The 20550-nt window shown below is 42.2% G+C and overlaps 1 protein-coding gene across 1 annotated transcript in view; it reads left to right on the top strand.

Annotated features, from left to right (window-relative positions):
* The window catches only part of ubl3a (ubiquitin-like 3a), a 126976-nt gene extending 106816 nt beyond the window's left edge, over positions 1-20160 (top strand). Inside the window, exons 3-5 of the mRNA XM_085999298.1 lie at positions 1287-1373; positions 17514-17591; positions 18404-20160. Coding sequence (XP_085855424.1) covers positions 1287-1373; positions 17514-17591; positions 18404-18456 — 218 coding nt within the window. The 3' untranslated portion in view covers positions 18457-20160. The remainder of the gene's footprint in view (positions 1-1286; positions 1374-17513; positions 17592-18403) is intronic.
* The last annotated feature ends 390 nt before the right edge of the window (positions 20161-20550 follow it).

The following is a 20550-nucleotide window of genomic DNA, read 5'->3' as shown; positions in this document are numbered from 1 at the left end:
TTCGCAGTGTCCCTGGGATCACGTGGGCCATGGGGAGCCAATCAAAGAAGGGAATCTCCCTTCATACATTTGACAGGAAGACCTGTCAAATATGAGTGGAGATCACACCAAAAACATAAAAAATTTAAAGTTTTACTTTTAAAAATCACATTTTTAAAATTACTTGAAATTACAATAAATTAAGTATTGTAAACAAAAATTTAATTTTTTGAAAAAAATAAGTTTTTTACGGGGCTAAAAATAAACTTTTTTAAAAAAAAAAAGTATTTTTAAATGATAAATCAGTGACGATTTAAAAAAAAAAAAAAAAAAAAACTTTTTTGAACTTCTAACCTGGTAAAAGCAGGCCTTGCGTCTGCTTTTACCAGGCGTAAGGATTGTCAAGGTTTTCTGTGGGCGGAGGGTCTCCAAAAAGTGGAAGCCTGCAGAGGCCCTTCTCCAGGGCAGCCGGAGGATCTGACGAGACCATTCTTGACAGATTGGAAATACCGGTTTTTAGCATATGCTCTGTGCATGCCTGAAACTGGTGTTTCCGATGTCCCTACAGGTGGGGGGTACACAGCGTGTACCCACCCATAGGGATTGGAATATCTGGGCCAGTAGTAACTGATATCAAAGTGCTGGTGGATAGTGATGATCTAGTTCAGTTTCAAACATTAATACCAAAGCAATTTTTTGCAGCAGCAGTCTACTTTGCTGTTATCTCAGCCAGATGCGATTTATAGGGCACCCCAAGAAGCCAGTAAGATTTTTTAGTAGGGTTTTAAAATCCAATCACACGTGATACTGAAAATTAACCTGCCTTTCTCTTTCAGATGCCAGCAGACCGCCTGTCCAGCATTTTCTGTTTTTATTTTTTACTGACTACAGTAATTGTTTTGGAATGTGGAATTAGTTACATTATGCCTGTTGCATTCTTTTACATTGATGGAAGAAACTAGTCATCCAGCAATGCTATAGATATAATTGTATAGTTATCTAATGAGTAATTTTATAGTTATCTAATGAGTAATTGTGTAGTTATCTAATGAGTTTCAGGCAGGAGAAGACCTTTGGTCCATCTAGCCCACCTCTGGACAGAATTCCCATGGTGCATTTCTAATAACACTAAATTCCATTTGTTGACGACAACTTGACTAGTTCCTTCTTGAAACCCATTTAGGTTTCTTGTTGCATTACGCATGCTGGTATATTCACTATCTCTTTAGTTTAACTAAAAGTTACTCATGCCTATCCTATTTTTCTTGTTCTGAATTTTAAAATGCCACTTTCTATTTGTCCTTCAGATTGGGAAGATGAATTGGTCAGCAGTCCAAGCATTCTTAGGCTCATCTACCAAGGGAGATTTCTACATGGAAACGTGACACTAGGAGGTAAGAAATCTAATCTACTCAGTATAGCATTTGGGAAGGTTAAAGATTAACGAAGGTCACTTGGAATTGATGATAAATTGTTCAATACTATAAATTGGAACATAATATAAGAAATAGGAGCAGGAGTAGGCCATTCAGCCCCTCGAGCCTGCTCCGCCATTCAATAAGATCATGGCTGATAAGATCATGGCTGATCTGATCTTGGCCTCAACTCCACTTTCCTACCCGCTCCCCATAACCCTTGACTCTCCTGTTTTTCAAAAATCGCTCCATCTCCACCTTGAATATATTCAATGATTCCGCCTCCACAGCTCTCTGGGATAGAGAATTCCAAAGATTCATGACCCTCAGAGAAGAAATTCTTCCTCCTCTCCGTTTTAAAAGGGTGCCCCCTTATTCTGAAACTATGCCCCCAGTTCTAGATTCCCCCACGAGGGGAAACATCCTCTCAGCATCTACCCCGTCAAGCCCCTTCAGAATCTTATGTTTCAATAAGATCACCTCTCATTCTCATCCCTTGGAATGAGTGACCATAACATGGTTGAATTCCATATTCAATTAGAGGGTGAGAAGGTTGGATCTCAAACAAGCGTGCTAAGCTTGAATAAAGGAGACTATGAAGGTATGAGAGCGGAATTGAGTAGAGTGGATTGGGAAAATAGATTAAAGGGTAAGACGATACATGATCAGTGGTGTACATTTAAGGAGTTATTTTACAACTTCCAATAAAAATATATTCCACTGAGAAGAAAAGGGTGTAAAAGAAAAGACAGCCATCCGTGGCTAAGTAAAGAAATTAAGGATAGTATTCGACTAAAAACAAGGGCATATAAGGTAGCCAAATCTAGTGGGAGGATAGAGGATTGGGAAAACTTTAAAATTAGACAGCAAAAAATAACAAAAAGATTGATTAAGAAAGGGAAGATAGATTATGAAAGTAAATTAGCAAAAAATATAAAAACAGATAGTAAGAGTTTTTATAGTTATATAAAAAGAAAAAGGGTGGCTAAAGTAAATGTTGGTCCCTTCGAGGATGAGACCGGGAAATTAATGGTGGGAAATATGGAGATGGCAAAAACACTGAATGAATATTTTATATCAGTCTTTACAGTAGAAGACACTAAGAATATCCCAACACTGGACAAACAGGGGGCTAAAGGGGGGGAGGAGCTAAACACGATCAAAATCACTAAGGAAGTGGTACTCGGTAAAATAATGGGACTCAAGGCGGATAAATCACCTGGACCTGATGGCTTACATCCTAGGGTCTTATGGGAAATGGCGGTAGGGATTGTGGATGCATTGGTAATAATTTTCCAAAACTCCCTGGACTCGGCAAAGGTCCCGGCAGACTGGAAAACTGCTAATGTAACACCCTTATTTAAAAAGGGCAGCAGACAGAAGGCTGGAAACTATAGACCGGTTAGCCTAACATCTGTGGTAGGTAAAATTTTGGAGTCCATTATTAAGGAGACAGTAACAGGACAGTTGGATAATCATAATCTAATAGGACAAAGTCAGCATGGTTTTATGAAGGGGAAGTCATGTTTGACAAATTTGCTGGAGTTCTTTGAGGAAGTAACATATAGGGTGGATAAAGGGGAACCAGTGGACGTAGTGTATTTAGACTTCCAAAAGGCATTTGACAAGGTGCCACACAAGATTATTGCTTAAGATAAAAAATCACGGGATTGGGGGTAATATTCTGGCATGGATAGAGGATTGGCTATCTAACAGAAGGCAGAGAGTTGGGATAAATGGTTCATTCTCAGACTGGCAATCAGTAACTAGTGGTGTTCCGCAGGGGTCAGTGCTGGGTCCCCAACTCTTTACAATCTATATTAACGATTTGGAGGAGGGGACCGAGTGTAACATATCAAAGTTTGCAGATGATACTAAGATGGGAGGGAAAGTAGTGAGTGAGGAGGACATAAAAAACCTGCAAGGGGACATAGGCTAAGTAAGTGGGCAGAGATTTGGCAGATGGAATACAATACTGGAAAGTGTGAGGTTATGCACTTTGGCAGGAAAAATCGTAGAGCAAGTTATTATCTTAATGGCAAGAAACTGGAAAGTACTGAAGTACAAAGGGATCTGGGGGTCCTGGTGCACGAAACTCAAAAGGTTAGTATGCAGGTGCAGCAAGTGATTAAGAAGGCCAATGGAATGTTGGCTTTCATTGCTAGGGGGATAGAATATAAAAATAGGGAGGTATTGCTTCAGTTGTACAAGGTATTGGTGAGACCGCACCTGGAATACTGCGTACAGTTTTGGTGTCCATACTTAAGAAAGGACATACTTGCTCTCGAGTCAGTACAAAGAAGGTTGAGTAGATTGGGACTCTACTCATTGGAGTTCAGAAGAATGAGAGGCGATCTTATTGAAACATATAAGATTGTGAAGGGGTTGGATCGGGTGGATGTGGGGAGGATGTTCCCGATGGGTGAAACTAGAACTAGGGGGCATAGTCTTAGAATAAGGGGCTGCTCTTTCAAAACTGAGATGAGGAGGAACTACTTCACTCAGAGGGTGGTAGGTCCATGGAATATGCTGCCCCAAAAAGCTGTAGAAGCTACATCATTACATAAATTTAAAACAGAAATAGACAGTTTCCTAGAAGTAAAGGAAATTAAGGGTTACGGGGAGCGGGCAGGAATTTGGACATGAGTCTAGGTTCGGATCGGTCATGGCCCTGTGGGTAGCGGAGCGGGCCCAGGGGCCGTGTAGCCTGATCCTGCTCCTATTTCGTGTGTCTAATTCTGTTAGATTCAGGAGATGGTTCTGTGATAGTGGATTGGCAGTTAGGATCAGATCAGCCATGATCTTATTGAATGGCGGAGCAGGCTCGAGGGGCCGATTGGCCTACTCCTGCTCCTATTTCTTATGTTCTTCTAAACTCCAATGAGTATAGGCTCAACCTTTCCTCATAAGACAACCCCTTTAGCTCAGGAAGCAACCTAGTGAGCCCTCTCTGAACTGCCTCCAATACAAGTACATCCTTCCTTAAATAAGGAGACCAAAACTGTACGCAGTACTCCAGATGTGGTCTCACCAACACCCTGTACAGTTGTAGCAAGACTTCCCTACTTTTATACTTCATTCCCCCTTGCAATAAAGGCCAACATTCCATTTGCCTTCGTAATTACTTGCTGTACCTGCATGCTAACTTTGTGTTTACTGGCCATCAGCACCAAGTTGTCTAGTCTTGCTCAAGTTAATACAATAAAATTATGTATTTTAAATATTTTTAATTTCGTACTTTCATTAACTTTTCCTTTTTATCATATTCTGATGACTGTGACCACTCTGCATTATTTTTCCTCCTCCTCCCTGCAGCCTTCAATATGGTTGGTTCTTCCTCCTCCACTTCTCCTCTGGTCCAGTTCCATGGCACCACCATTTCCAGCATATTTGCAATGGCTTCTCTGGCATTTCGTCTCAGCTCCCTCCTATTTCTTGTACATATGCTGCATCACAAAAACATCACCTCCAACAATGGGATTAGTTTTAGTATGTGTTATATTATGATACCTGGCTTTGCCCACTACCTTCAAGTCAACAACTGTTGCTGTGCTGTCTGAATGCCTGTCTGACATCATCATGAATTAGCTAGAACTTTCTCCTACTAAATATTGAGTAAGACTAAAGCCATTAAGATCAGTTCTCACCAAAACTCTCCAACCTAGCCCCTGTTTCCATACCCCTCCCTAACTGTTGACTCGCTAAATCTTAACCTGCCCAATTTCTGTGTCTTATTCATCCCTGTACTCTGCTTCAAACCCTACATCAAGTCCATCACCAAGACAACCTATTTCTACATCCACAGTATAGCTTATCTCTCTTCCTTTGTTACCTCATACTTGATTTATTTGACACTCCCCTTACAGCCCTCCTGATCGCCACCCTACATAAACTTGAACTCATCCAGCATACTTTTCTGCATCTTATCCCATATTACGTCTCTGCCACATAATTGTGCTGAAAAACGTGCTGAATTCTAGAGGTGAGGCGAGAGTGACTGCTCTTGACATCGAGGTATCATTTGACCGAGTGTGGCATCAAGGAGCCCTAGTAAAACTGAAGTCAATGGAAATCGTGGAGAAAAATCTCCACTGGCTGGAGTCATACCTAGCCCAAAGGAAGATAGTTGTGGTTGTTGGAGGCCAATCATCTCAGCCCCAGGACATTTCTGCAGGAGTTCCTCAGGGCAGTGTCCCAGGCCCAACCATTTTCAGATGCTTCATCAATGACCTTCCCTCCATCATAAGGTCAGAAGTGGGGATGTTCGCTGATGATTGCAGTGTTCAGTTCCTTTCCCAACTCCTCAGATAATGAAGCAGTCTGCCCGCATGCAGCAAGACCTGGACAACATTTGGGCTTGGGCTGATAAGTGGCAAGTAACATTCGCGCCAGGCAATGGCCATCTCCAACAAGAGAGAGTCTAACCACCTCCCATTGACATTCAACAGGATTACCATCGCCGAATCCCCCACCATCAACACCCTTGGGTGGGGTGGGGTGGGGGGGGGGGGTGCGCGTCACCATTGACCAGAAACTTAACTTGGACCAGCCACACACATACTGTGGCTACAAGAGCAGGTCAGAGGCTGGGTATTCTGCAGCGAATGACTCGCCTCCTGACTCCCCAAATCTTTTCCACCACCTACAAGGCACAGATCAGGACTGTGATGGAATATTCTCCACTTGCCTGGATGAGTGCAGTTCCAACAACACTCAAGATGCTCAACACCATCCAGAACAAAGCAGCCCACTTGATTGGCACCACATCCACCACCGGCGCACTGTGGCTGTAGTGTGTACCATCTACAAGATGCACTGCAGCAACTCACCAAGGCTTTGATAGCGCTTCCCAAACCCACAACCTCTACCACCAGCTGCAAGTTCCCCTCCAAGTCACACACCATCCTGCCTTAGAAATATATCGCCATTCCTTCATCGTCGCTGGGTCAAAATCCTGGAACTCCCTCCCTAACAACCCTGTGGGAGTACCTTCACCACACAGACTGCAGCGGTTCAAGAAGGGGGCTCACCACAAACTTCTCGCGGGCAATTTGGGATGGGCAATAAATGCTGGCTTTGCCAGCGATGCCCACATCCCATGAATTAATTTTTTAAAATCATGCCTTTGTCCTCGCCACCCATCATCACCAGTGAATTGATTTCAAAATTCTCTTAACTTAACCAAATTTCTCTGTGATCTCACTCTACCCGATCTTCCCACCCTTCTCACTACTACATCTCCGCTCTCATCTTTTGAGTCTAAACTGCTGTTCATTCTTCACCTCCAACTCCAGCACTGATGACAGAACATTTAGCTATTACTGCCTTGACTCGGAAATTCTCCCCTGTTCTTTTGCCTTGCTTCATTTCTCCCCAACTTCAAAAGGCTGTTCAAAACCGACATTTTTAACCTTGCCTTTGTTCACCATTCTTAATTCTTTGCTTGATTTGCCCCTTCTACTGTGAAGTGCCTTGGGACATTTTGCTAGGTTAAAGGTGCATTTTTCAAAAAGTTATTTTTGCATTTGCTGTGTTACCTTTTCCCACAATGTAGGTCAATAAATGTGAGAAAGACCAACAGGACATATAGGCAGGGTGGGGACAGTTATCCAAGTAAGAGCTCTACACAAATGCATGTAGCATACAAAATAAAACAAGTGAGTTAGAAACACAAATTCAGCTTATGATGATGTAGCTGTTACAGAGACCTGGCTACAAGCTGTGCATGATTGGGAACTAAATATTCCAGGCTATAGGATCTTTAGAAAGGACCAGGAAATTGGGAAAGGAGGAGAAGTAGCAATATTGATAAGAGACACAATTACAGCAGTAGAAAGAAGGGATTTCAGCAAGAGTGATCAGACAGTGGAAACACTGGGTAAAATTGAGGGATAGCAAAGGATGCAAGACTCTGGTAGGAGTTGTGTAGGAGGCCGAGGCGACAGGCAATTACAGGTACATTGGGCCTCGGGTTCTGAGGAATGCTAAGCTCAGCGGGCCTTGGCACTGAGTGAGGATAATGGGGCCATGTCCCAGCTATTCCCTCACTCCCAGCTATTCCCTCACTCAGGCCGCATTACACTGGCAGAATGTAACCTCGTGAAATGAAGGGATCTGGATTTAAAACTCACCTGCAGAAAGTTTAGGAGTATGAGAGAGATAAGAAAATGTGTAAAGCACCAATTGGAAATAAAATCTTATTTATAGTATACAGGTAGGAAATTCTTCCAGTATTGTAAGAACAAGAGGGTTATCAAAGATCGCTTGAGGATGCAACCTTGGTTGAAACTGAGGATGAACTTAAAAAAAAAAAATAGTTGCGTTATTAAATGATTACTTGCCTGGAAGTATTTGCTAGAAAAGATGCTACCCAAAAAATATGATAATCAAAAATGCTGAAAACACTTAACAGGTCAGGCAGCATTTGTGGAGAGAGGGAGGTACGGTTAATATTTTGGGTTTTATGATCCTTCGGCAGAACCAGATGAATAGCTTATAAAGAGGAATAGAACCAGGGAAGAGGGGATGGGGAAACAAAAATAATGGTCTGTGATTGGGTGGAGGACAGGAGATCATTGTGACAAGTGATAATGGTGTAAAGCACAAGGAGGCAATGAGTGAATAAGAGGGAAAAAAAAAGTTATATCCGAGACCCACCGGATGTCTGAATGGTTAGAGCAGAATAGAACAGGGGAAGGGTAGCATGGAAAATCTGGAAAATGCTCCAGTGGCCCAAGTGTGTGGTAGAAGAAAAAAGCAGGTAGATATCTGGGGTTCAGACCACCCCGTTGTACCGATTGGGGGAGTCCCATCCCAAGCACCAGCCTACAAACTCCCCCCATTACCAGCACCTGCTGTCGGAGAGGAAATGGGTGATGTGGTTAAGGTCTGAAGTTGTTATGGCCAAGAAGCTGTGAAGTGCGTAGCAGAAAGATGAGGTGCTGTTCTTCGTGCTTGTGATGAGATTCATTGGAATAGTGTAGGAGGCCAAGGACAGAGAGGTCAGAATGGAGTGAAGAATTAAAATGGTATGGGACCGGGAGCACAGGGTTGCTTGTGCTTGCGGATGGAACAGAGGTGTTCAACAACAAAAATACAAACCGAACACCTGATGTGTGAGTTATGGTTAAGGTCTGAAGTTGATCATTTCTTCCCACCCCGCTTCCTGTAAGGATTCCATTCCCTTCTCCTAGTTTCTCCATCTCCATTACATCTACTTTGACCGTGCCACCTTCCACACTAGAGATTCCAAAATGTCCTCAGCCATGGACTCCCCTCCACCTTGGAGATGGGCACCTCGACTGTGTGTGTCCTATTTTCTGCGCCTCTGCCTTCCCCTCTTCCCAGAATCATGCTGGGGTCCCTTGTCCTGACCTTCCACCCCACCAGCCTCCATATTAGACAGATCATCTTTTGCCATTTCCGTCGCCTCCAGTGCGATCCCATCACCAAACACATCTCCCCCTCCCCTTTCAGCATTCTGAAGGCAGCAGCCATGGCTCAGTGCCTGTGAGTCTGAAAGTTGTGGGTTCAAATCCCACTCCAGGGACATGCGCACATAATCTAGGTTGACACTTGAGTATTGCACTGTTGGAGGTGCAGCCTTTCAGATGTTAAACCGAGGCGCCCCTCCGGTGGATGTAAAAGATCCCATAGGCCTATTTCGAAGAGGAGCAGGAAGTTCTCCAAGTGTCCTGGCCAATATTTATCCTTCAACCAACATCATTAAAACAGATTATCTGGTCATTATCTCACTGCTGTTTGTGGGACCTTGCTGCGTGCAAATTGGCTGCCACGTTTCCTACATTACAACAGTGACTACTCTTCAAGAGTACTTCATTGGCTGTAAAGCACTTTGGAACGTCCTGAAGTCATGAAAGGTGCTACATAATGCAAGTTCTTTCTTTTCCCTTTGTGACACCATGGTCCACTCCTCTATCAGCCCTAATACCTGCTCTCCATCCCCAGCACCTTCCCATACAAGTGCAGGAGATGCAACACCTGCCCTTTCATCTCATCCCATATATTTCACCTCATTCCATACCACTATCCAAGGCCCCAAAAACTCTCTGGTTGAGACAGTGATTTACTTGTACTTGTATACTGTATTCACTCCTAAAGAATCTTTTTTGAGGATGTAACTGGTAAAATAGATAAGGGAGAACCAGTGGATGTGGTGTATTTGGACTTTCAGAAGGCTTTCGATAAGGTCCCACAAGAGATTAGCGTGCAAAATTAAGGCACATGGGGTTGGGGGCAAGGTATTGACTTGGATAGAGAACTGGTTGGCGGACAGAAGGCAGAGAGTTGGAATAAATGAGTCGTTTTCCGAGTGGCAGGCAGTGACTAGTGGGGTACCGCAAGGATCGGTCCTAGGACCCCAGCTGTTCACAATATATATTAATGATCTGGACGAGGGAATTGGATGTAATATCTCAAAATTTGCAGACGACACAAAGCTGGGTGGGAGGGTAAGCTGTGAGGAGGATGTTGAGAAACTCCAGTACGATTTGGACAGATTGGGTGATTGGGCAGAAACATGGCAAATGCACTATAATGTGGATAAATGTGAGGTTATCCACTTTGGTGGCAAAAACAGGAAGGCAGATTATTATTTGAATGGCAATAGATTGGGAGAAGGGGGAAGTGCAAAGAGACCTGGGTGTTCTTGTGCACCAGTCGCTGAAGGTAAGCATGCAGGTGCAGCAGGCGGTTAAGAAGGCAAATGGTATGTTGGCCTTCGTAGCAAGAGGGTTCGAGTACAGGAACAAGGATGTCTTGCTACAGCTGTACAGGGCCTTGGTGAGACCGCACCTTAAGTATTGTGTGCAGTTTTGGTCGCCTTACCTGAGGAAGGACGTTCTTGCCATGGAAGGAGTACAGCGAAGATTCACCAGGCTGATACCTGGGATGGCAGGAATGACATATGAGGAGAGATTGTGTCGATTGGGCTTATACTCACTGGGGTTCAGAAGATTGAGAGGGGATCTCATCGAAACCTATAAAATTCTGTCAGGCCTGGACAGACTAGATGCAGGAAGGATATTTCTGATGGCCAGGGAGTCCAGAACCAGGGGTCATAGCCTAAGGATAAGGGGTAAGCCATTTAGGACTGAAATGAGGAGGAATTTCTTCACCCAGAGAGTGGTGAACCTGTGGAATTCTCTGCCACAGAGGGTGGTGGAGGCCAGTTCATTAAATATATTCAAAAAGGAGTTGGATATATTTCTTAAGGCTAAAGGGATCAAGAGATATGGGGAGAAGGCAGGGACAGGGTACTGAATTTGGATGATCAGCCGTGATCTCATTGAATGGCGTCGCAGGCTCGAAGGGCCGAATGGCCTACTCCTGCTCCTATCTTCTATGTTTCTATGTTATTGTACACCTAATATTACATAGGATATACAGCACAGAAACAGGCCATTCAGCCTAACCAGTCCATACCAGGGTTTATGCTCCACTCTCCTCCTCCTGTCTTTCCTCATCTGACTCTATCAGCATATAACCCTCTATTCCCTTCTCCCTCATATGTTATCTAGCCTCCCCTTAAATGCATCTATACTATTCGCTTCAGCCACTCCCTGTGGTAGTGAGTTCCACATTCTCACCATTCTCTGGGTGAAGAAATTTCTTCTGAATTCCCTATTTGATTTCTTGGTGACTATCTTATATTGATGGCCTCTAGTTTTGCTCTTCCCCACAAGTGGAAACACTCTGTCCACTCTATCAAAACCTTTCATAATTTTAAAGACCTCTACCAGGTCACACCTCAGCCTTCTCTTTTCAAGAGAAAAGAGATCCAGCCTGTTCATCCTTTCCTGATTGGTATAACCTCGCAGTTCTCCAGTGCCTCTATATCCTTTTTTATAATATGGCGACCAGAATTATATGCAGTAATCCAAGTGTGGTCAAACCAAGGTTTGATACAAGTTTAGCATTACTTCTCTACTTTTCAGTTCTATCCCTCTAGAAATAAACCTGTGTGCTTGGTTTGCTTTATTTTTGCTTTTTTAATATATTTGCTACTCACATCAGGGTCTCCTCTACATCAGGGAGACCAAATGCAAAGTGGCAAATGACCAGCAGCTCAGGATCACAGAGCAATCACCCAATCTGTGTTTGGTCTTCCTAGCATGAGATTCTACAACTCAATTACTTAAGACCAATAAGTGCTCAGGGATGAACAGTATGTACCTGAGGGGCAAAATACACACAGTATTAATATGGAGTTTAAAGAGCAGTGGAATCCTGTTGATCAGTAGGTTATGATTGACCAAATAAAGTTGCTTTTAATATTACTTGGATGTAACAGGAAACTATACCAGTCCTAAATTGGAAGCAGTTGCAAACTTGTTTTTCAGAAATGTTTCTTTTCCAGACTTCACCTGCCTTGTAAACTACAGCTTAGGCTTTAACTGTGCTTTATAAAATTCTGATTAGTTTTATCAAAAAAACACGCAATCTTCAAATGGCTCCCATTAGTGGCTCAATTGCCTGGTTCCATCCAGACTGGAATGTATGACTGCATTTGGGGGTAGGTCAAAAGCATTCATGCCAGCAAAGATACAACAAACCATATGTGGCTGAGTTGCTATGACAAACTAATGATTTGAATGACTAAGTTTGTATAGGCCCAGTTCATACATGGTAAATATATATATATTTGTATCTGTTTCCATGAGTGGCTTATGGTGTGGAGGAGGGGTTCTGATAGGATTTTGAGAAGTATGTTGTCCTTGTTTTAAAGTGCACAATTTTTTTGGCTTTGTTTTCTAGAAATTGCTCTGCTTTCTGGAAATGTATTTACTGTAACATGGAGTTACTGGATTTGCCCTTTCTGTGCACAATTAGTCCTGTAATTGTCTCTTGGCATTATTCAGGAAATCTATCCCCAGTCTTGCCCCTCTCTTTGCCCCAACTTTTATAATTGGTTCAGTCTTGTGCTTCGCATGTTCCCATCAGTCCATTTTATTGCAGAACTACTGCCACACTTTAAAAATGACTAATGTCTTCATTGGGATTTCAGCTTTCGTCTGCTCATAACTGAATTTCAAACAGCGTAGGGGGCACCTTCCAGAATGTCAACCAAAGGACAGCATGAACTGCAAATATCCACTGATTAGAAGATGCTCTCTCTGCCAATAAAGGGGAGAGGATGCAGAAGAATTGTCCCACAACTGTACGGGCCAATGGAATTTCTTCAATTCTTTTTAATTTTCCCCTCTGTCTCACTCACACACTTTCTGTTCCTCTCACTGTGCTCACTCGCACTCATTCCTTCACTGTCTGATACAGTATTGCTGGAAACCCTGGAATTTTACCAGGGTGCCACAGTGTGTTGGTGCTGCTAACCTACTGTATGATGGATTTGCTGGACACGGATTAACATCTGTACTTTCCCACATGGAGTCCCTGATCTCAAATGTGCCTTTATGGAAGCAGCAATAGGAAATTTCAAGCTTCCTTTATAGGGGAAAAAAAGCAACAAAAAAATCATATTTTACCATACGTTAGTAGGATATTTTCTAGTAATATAACAGCAAGAGGGTCCTAAAAAGAATTTAAATTAAAATCCCTTAATGCAAACGGGGTTGAAACTGAGGAGGAACTAAAATAGTTAACGATGAATAATTACTTGCTGGAAGTATTCACTAGAAAAGATACTAATAGCATGCCAAATCAGTAAAGTATAAATGTGAAGCCATCATGCTGAAGTTGTATAGTCCTTTGTCAGGCCAAACTTTTAATACTTTGTTCAGTTCTGGATGATGAGGCACAAGAGAAACACCCAAGTTTGAAAAGATACAAAGAAAGCCCACAAGGACTGAAGTCAGAGGATTGAGTTATGAAGAAAAGGTTGGAAAAATAGACTCGAGTGCTATTACAGCTGCACCCATCTAGGCAAAGATTCCATCATTTCCTGACATAGAAACATAGAAGATAGGAGCAGGAGTAGGCCATTCGGCCCCTCGAGCCTGCTCCACCATTCAATGAGATCATGGCTGATCATCCAAATTCAGTACCCTGTTCCTGCCTTCTCTCCTATCCCTTGATCCCTTTAGCCTCCAGAAATATATCCAACTCCTTCTTGAATATATTCAATGAATTGGCCTCTACTGCCTTCTTTGGCAGAGAATTCCACAGGTTCACCACTCTCTGGGTGAAGAAATTCCTCCTCATCTCCGTCCTAAATGGCTTACCCCTTATCCTTAGACTGTGACCCCTGGTTCTGGACTCCCCGACCATCAGGAACATCCTTCCAGCATCTAGCCTGTCTAGTCCTGTTAGAATTTTATAAGTTTCGATGAGATCCCCTCTCATTCTTCTAAACTCCAGCGAGTATAAGCCCAATCGACCCAATCTCTCCTCGTACGTCATTCCTGCCATCCCAGGTATCCGCCCGGTGAATCTTCGCTACACTCCTTCCATGGCAAGAACATCCTTCCTCAGATAAGGTGACAAAAACTGCACACAATACTCAAGGTGTGGTCTCACCAAGGCCCTGTACAACTGCAGCAAGACATCCTTGTTCCTGTACTCAAACCCTCTCGCTATGAAGGCCAACATACCATTTGCCTTCTTAACCGCCTGCTGCACCTGCATGCTTACCTTCAGCGACTGGTGCACAAGGACGCCCAGGTCTCGTTGCACTTCCCTTTTCCCAATCTATTGCCATTTAGATAATCTGCCTTCCTGTTTTTGACACCAAAGTGGATAACCTCGCATTTATCCACGTTATATTGCTTCTGCCCAATCACCCAACCTGTCCAAATCGTACTGGAGTTTCTCGGCATCCTCCTCACAGCACACACGCCCACCCAGTTTTGTGTCGTCTGCAAACTTGGAGCTACTACATCTAGTTCCCTCGTCCAGATCATTAATATATATTGTGAATAGCTGGGGTCCAAGGACCGATCCCTGCGGTACCCCACTAGTCACTGCCTGCCACTCGGAAAAAGAGCCGTTTATTCCAACTCTTTGCTTTCTGTCTGCCAACCTGTTCTCTATCCAAGTCAATACCTTGCCCCCAATCCCATGTGCCTTAATTTTACACGCTAATCTCTTATGCGGGACCTTATCGAAAGCCTTTTGAAAATCCAAATACACCACATCCACTGGTTCTCCCTTACCTATTTTACCAGTTACATCCTCAAAAAATTCCAGTAGATTAGTCAAGCACGATTTACCTTTTGTAAAGCCATGTTGACTTTGTCCGATCCGGTCACTTTTTTCCAAGTGCTCTGCTATTACATCCTTTATAATGGACTCCAGCATTTTCCCCACTACCGATGTCAGACTTACCGGTCTGTAATTCCCCGTTTTCTCTCTACCACCCTTTTTGAATAGTGGGGTAACATTAGCTACCCGCCAATCCATGGGTACTGTTCCAGAGTCTATCGAATTTTGGAAGATGACCAGCAATGCATCTACTATTTCTAGGGCCACTTCCTTAAGTGCCCTATGATGTAGATTATCAGGCCCTGGGGATTTATCGGCCCTCAATCCCATCAATTTCCCTAACACCATTTCCCTACAAATACTGATTTCTATCAGTTCCTCCCTTTCATTAGACCCTATGTACCCCGGCATCTTTGGGAGGTTATTTGTGTCCTCCTTTGTGAAGACAGAACCAAAGTATGTATTTAATTGCTCTGCCATTTCTTTGTTCCCCATTATAAATTCCCCTGATTCTGACTGCAAGGGACCTACACTTGACTTCACCAATCTTTTTCTCTTCACATATCTATAAAAGCTTTTACAGTCAGTTTTTATGTTCCCTGCAAGCTTACTTCTCATACTCTATTTTCCCCCTCTTAATTAATCCCTTTGTCCTCCTTTGTTGGATCCTAAACTGCTCCCAATCCTCAAGTTTACTGCTTTTTCTGGCCAATTTATATGTCCTTTCCTTGGATCTTGTGCTGTCCCTAATTTCCCTTGTTAGCCACGGTTGAGTCATCTTTTTTGTTTTATTTTTATGCCAAACTGGGATGAACAAATTCTGTAGTTCATCCATGCGATCTTTGAATGTTTGCCATTGCCCATCCACCGTCAACCCTTTGAGTAACATTCCCCAATCAATCCTACCCAACTCGCGCCTCATACCATTGTAGTCTCCTTTATTTAAATTCAGGACCCTAGTCTCTGAGTCAACTATTTCACTCTCCATCTTAATGAAGAATTCTAAAATATTATGATCGCTCCAACCCAAGGGGCCTCGCACAAGATTGCTAATTAACCCTTTCTAATTATATAATACCCAGTCTAAGATGGCCTGATCTCTAGTTGGTTCCTCGACATATTGGTCCAGGAAACCATCCCGTATACACTCCAGGAATTCCTCCTCCACAGTATTGTTACTCATTTGGTTGGCCTAATCTATATGTAGATTAAAGTCACCCATGATAACTGCTGTGCCCTTATTGCACACTTCCCTAATTTCCTGTTTAATGCCATCCCCGACCTCCGCATTACTGTGTGGAGGTCTATATACCACTTCCACTAACGTTTTCTGCCCCTTAGTATTTCTCAGTTCTACCCATACAGATTCCACATCAGAGCTAATATCCTTCCTTTCAATTGTGTTAATCCCCTCTTTAACCAGCAATGCTACCCCACCTCCTTTTCCTTTCTGCCTATCTTTCCTGAATATTGAATACCCCTGGATTTTGAGTTCCCAGCCTTGGCCACCCTGGAGCCATGTTTCCGTAATCCCAATCATATCATATTCGTTTACTTCTATTTGCACAGCTAATTCATCCACCTTATTACGAATGCTCCTCGAATTAAGACACAGGCTTGTTTTTTTAATGCTCTTAGAGCTTTTAGAATTATTATTTACTGTGGCCATATTTGATTTAAACCCTTGATTTCTCTGCCTGTCACTCTTTTTTTCTCCTTCCTGTCTTTTGCTTTTATCCTTGTTTCCCTTTCCTCTGTTTCCCCGCTCAGGTTCCCAACCCCCTGCCATTTTAGTTTAAACCCTCCCCCAGAGCACTAGCAAACACTCCCCCTAGGACATCGGTCCCGGCCCTGCCCAGGTGCAAACCGTCCGGTTTATACTGGTCCCACCTCCCCCAGGACCGGTTCCAATGTCCCAGGAATTTGAATCCCTCCCCCTGGCACCATTCCTCTAGCCACGTATTCATCTGAAATATCCTTCTATTTCTACTCTGACTAGCACGTGGCACTGGTAGCAATCCTGAGATTACTACCTTTTGAGGTCCTGTTTTTTAATTTACCTCCTAACTCCCTATATTCAGCTTTTAGGACCTCATCCCGTTTTTTACCTATATCGTTGGTACCTATATGCACCACGACAACTGGCTGTTCACCCTCCCCCTCCAGAATGCCCTGCAGCCGCTCCGAGACATCCTTGACCCTTGCACCAGGGAGGGAACATACCATCCTGGAGTCTTGTTTGCGGCCGCAGAGGCGCCTATCTATTCCCCTTACAATAGAATCCCCTATTACTATAGCTCTCCTCTCTTTTTCCTCCCGTCCTGTGCAGCAGAGCCACCCCTGGTGCCAGGAAGTTGGCTGCTGCTGCCTTCCCCTGGTAAGCCATCCCCCCTCCCCCCCCCCCCCCCCCCCCCCCAAAAGACTTGAGCCTTGCAGATGGTGAAGAGGCTATGAGGAGTCGGGAGGTGAACCACTCGTCGCAGCTATGGCTGGTACACTTCAGCTTCTAGTCAAGAATAACACCCATGCTAATGATGGAGAACTCAGCGATGGTGGTGCCATTGAAGGTCATGGGGAGGCGGCTGGGTTTCTCTTGTTTGAAATAGTCATTAACCTGGCATTTATGTGGCACGAATGTTACCTGCAACTTGTCAGCAGAAGTCTGGATGTTGTAGGCTGGCATGCACTGCTTAATTAGCAAAGCATGAATTAGAGTCACAGTTGCGGGGTGGCGGCATGAGCTGGACAATATTATGGAGGTGGAAGAAGGCAATCTTGGTGTGTAATAAAAATTCCTGTAAATACTTGGGTTTGTATTGTTTGAAAAGTTTGATTCTCTTGTCAATTTTATTTTAACCAGTTGTAGGTTTGAAGGAGATTGAAGTGAATAACTGATTGAAACTGTATATTCGATTATCATATGTAATGTTTTCCTTACAGCATTAAAGCTTCCTCTTGGTAAAACTACTGTGATGCATTTGGTTGCAAGAGAGACATTGCCGGAGCCAAATTCCCAGGGTAAGTAGCTATTAAGCTGCACTTTCCTTTCAGTTTGTTTTTTAAGGGAACAGTTCATAATTTACTGAGTTTATTTTTATATAGGTAGATATAGAGAGGGAGATGGATATAGCGAGGAAGATATATTCGCCCTATCTGCCCCCTCGGGTGGACACACAAGATCCCATGGTACTTTTTGAAGAAGAGCAGGGGTCCTGGCCAACATTTATCCCTCAACCAACATCACACAAACAGATTATCTGGTCATTTAACTCATTGCTATTTTTGTGACCGTGCTACCTTGCAGTACACAAATTGGCTGCTGTATTTCATTACTCATGCTTAAAAGAAAAGTATAGTGTATTTTTTGCTGCAAGTGCTTACTACCTAAAATTCTATATACAAAATAAGACTCATCATTATTTTAGTTGATATTTCATTGTAATAGTAGTGATTAATACCTGAACATGACATGCACAAGATTTCTACATGTTGAAGTCCTGCCATCTGTGTTGCAGAGCAGTAAGGCATGGATTCAAACCCATGATTTTCCAGATACTGTAGTTTCATCTCGACTGTGGTTTGGTGGGAAGCTGCCAAATGGAAGCCAGGCACTTCGACATGGTGAGGAGTGGCGTGAAGTTGGAAAAAAATAGGAATCAAAGAGTCAGTCACACATAGCTGTTATCCAGCCTGTTCTCAAAAAAAAAGTCTGAGGATTGTTCACCTGTTGTTTATCCAGTGGGGACTGTGTAGAAGTGAGAACCGTTCGGGGGAGAAGGCGGCATTTCATGGTTTTGTTTCTTACCAAAGCTTTTGTTTGATGTTTGTAGGTCAAAGGAACCGTGAAAAGACTGGAGAGAGCAATTGTTGTGTGATTCTGTAAATATTTCCACTTATTTCTGCTAACCGTGATGTAATATAGTCCTTGTCTTTCATGCTGCTGGTATAGAAGAGAAGTAATGTTGCTTCAAGGACCCTTTTTAAAAACAGACCTGATTGTCCATGAAAAGAATATTAAAAACTGGAGCATTACTGGTTGATTTCTTTCAAAGCTGTTCTCTGTTGTAGTGTTCATTTTTGTTTTTTCCATTATTTTCTATGGTGTGTATGCCTTCTACAGTTTCTGTATTTATTTCTATATACAGACAGGCAAAATTAAACTGAAGAATTTTTACACCACTGAACCCATTCTGTTATCACTGTGCTTTGTAGAGTTGAAAAGTGTATATCAATGCTTTTTTAAAAATTAGATTTTTTTTTAACCCTACCACTTCCTGGAGGAAATTTGCACTGCTGATCGTAGTGTCAATGTTGCCTTGTTAACCAGATGATGAAGCCAGATTTACTAAAAGATTAAATTACATTAAAGACTTGGCAGATAATTGTGAAATGATTTTTGTTCCTCAAACCCTCAACAATCTCTTGTAAGTTCCATTGCCATTAAAGTACGAGTATGTCTACTGTTAAGAATAAGATTTTTAAAAAGTGGATGGGCCTGTATTTTGATGAGAGGTTGTAGGTTTAATTTCAAAGATTTTTTTTCCTCTCTTTATGCACTGTGATAATGTGGCATTACCTACATCAGCTTAATTTGTTGCACCGTGAATCCTGCAGCATACACCAGTGCATTGAGTGCATTTTGTAGCCTTAATGAGAGTGGAAGCTTTGTTGAAGCTTTTCTCTTTCTTACTGCTGTGTAACATTTACTGTATTTGTGGTAGAAAGTCCCATTAATCGTCCCGCCTGTATTAATGTTTTTACCTTATAACCTTGTTGATTGTCGGACTTATTTCGAACCTATGACAAATTTAAAATCTAATGAGAAGAAGTCACTCATCAAGCATAGCACATTATTTTGTTCTTTTTCTGTACCATGATTAGCTATTTTAGTACTTGTAATAATTTGCATTTCTGTATTTAGTGCTTGCAATTGTACAAAAGATAGGGAAACTGAATTATCAGAAGGATTTGTTGTGTAAGTTGGCCTTCCCTTTCCTTTTGTATAAATTACAAATGATATGCTAATTAAAACCTAGAGAATTTTGCACAGCACTGAAGCATGAGCTACTTTCATCTGAACCTTTAAAAAAAAATAAAAAAAATAAAGTTTTTATATTTTTCAGTGGGGGGGTATTTCTTCCCAGCTGAATTACAGATGTGTAGAATATATTTAATAAGAATCTTATACAGTACATGAGTATAGAACTTATTAACAAGTATAGATTTGCTTGTAGTATAATAGAATATTCCATGTAAGTAACATTAGCAACTTTAAAAAGTCACAGGTTGACATTGTGTTCTGTATCTAATAAAAGCATCTGCCCAGATTGAACTCAATGGTATGTGTCATAGTTTTTCAAATGGTAGACATGATATAATCTTAATTGTTTTTTCTTTTACCTGTGTTTATTGCTTTTAAAATGCTTTACATGCTAAAGTTCTTACAAAATATTGTTCATATTGATCAGGATCAAATTTGTATAGAGCTAAGTTTTGCAATGATTGTAAATATCACTGAACATTTTCTTTCTGCAACCTGTACTGATAGATTACTTCTGTAAACTAAATAAAAGAATATTGCAGTTCCTGCAGTGGATCCTACTGGGTATTATTTCCATAGATACACTCTCAGCTACTGGGTATTATTTCCATAGATACACTCTCAGCGATATTTTGGTGTTATTTCCATAGATACACTCAGCTACTGGGTGTTATTTCCATAGATACACTCTCAGCGATATTTTGGTGTTATTTCCATAGATACACTCTCAGCTACTGGGTGTTATTTCCATAGATACACTCTCAGCGATATTTTGGTGTTATTTCCATAGATACACTCTCAGCTACTGGGTGTTATTTCCATAGATACACTCTCAGCGATATTTTGGGTATTATTTCCATAGATACACTGTCAGCGATATTTTGGGTATTATTTCCATAGATACACTCTCAGCGATAGATACCATAGATACACTCT

The sequence above is a fragment of the Somniosus microcephalus genome, chromosome 10 (assembly GCF_052327205.1).
Source record: "Somniosus microcephalus isolate GS21.2 chromosome 10, FLI_Smic_1.0, whole genome shotgun sequence".
NCBI classification, from domain to species: domain Eukaryota; kingdom Metazoa; phylum Chordata; class Chondrichthyes; order Squaliformes; family Somniosidae; genus Somniosus; species Somniosus microcephalus.
This window is presented reverse-complemented; position numbering and strand designations above follow the sequence as displayed.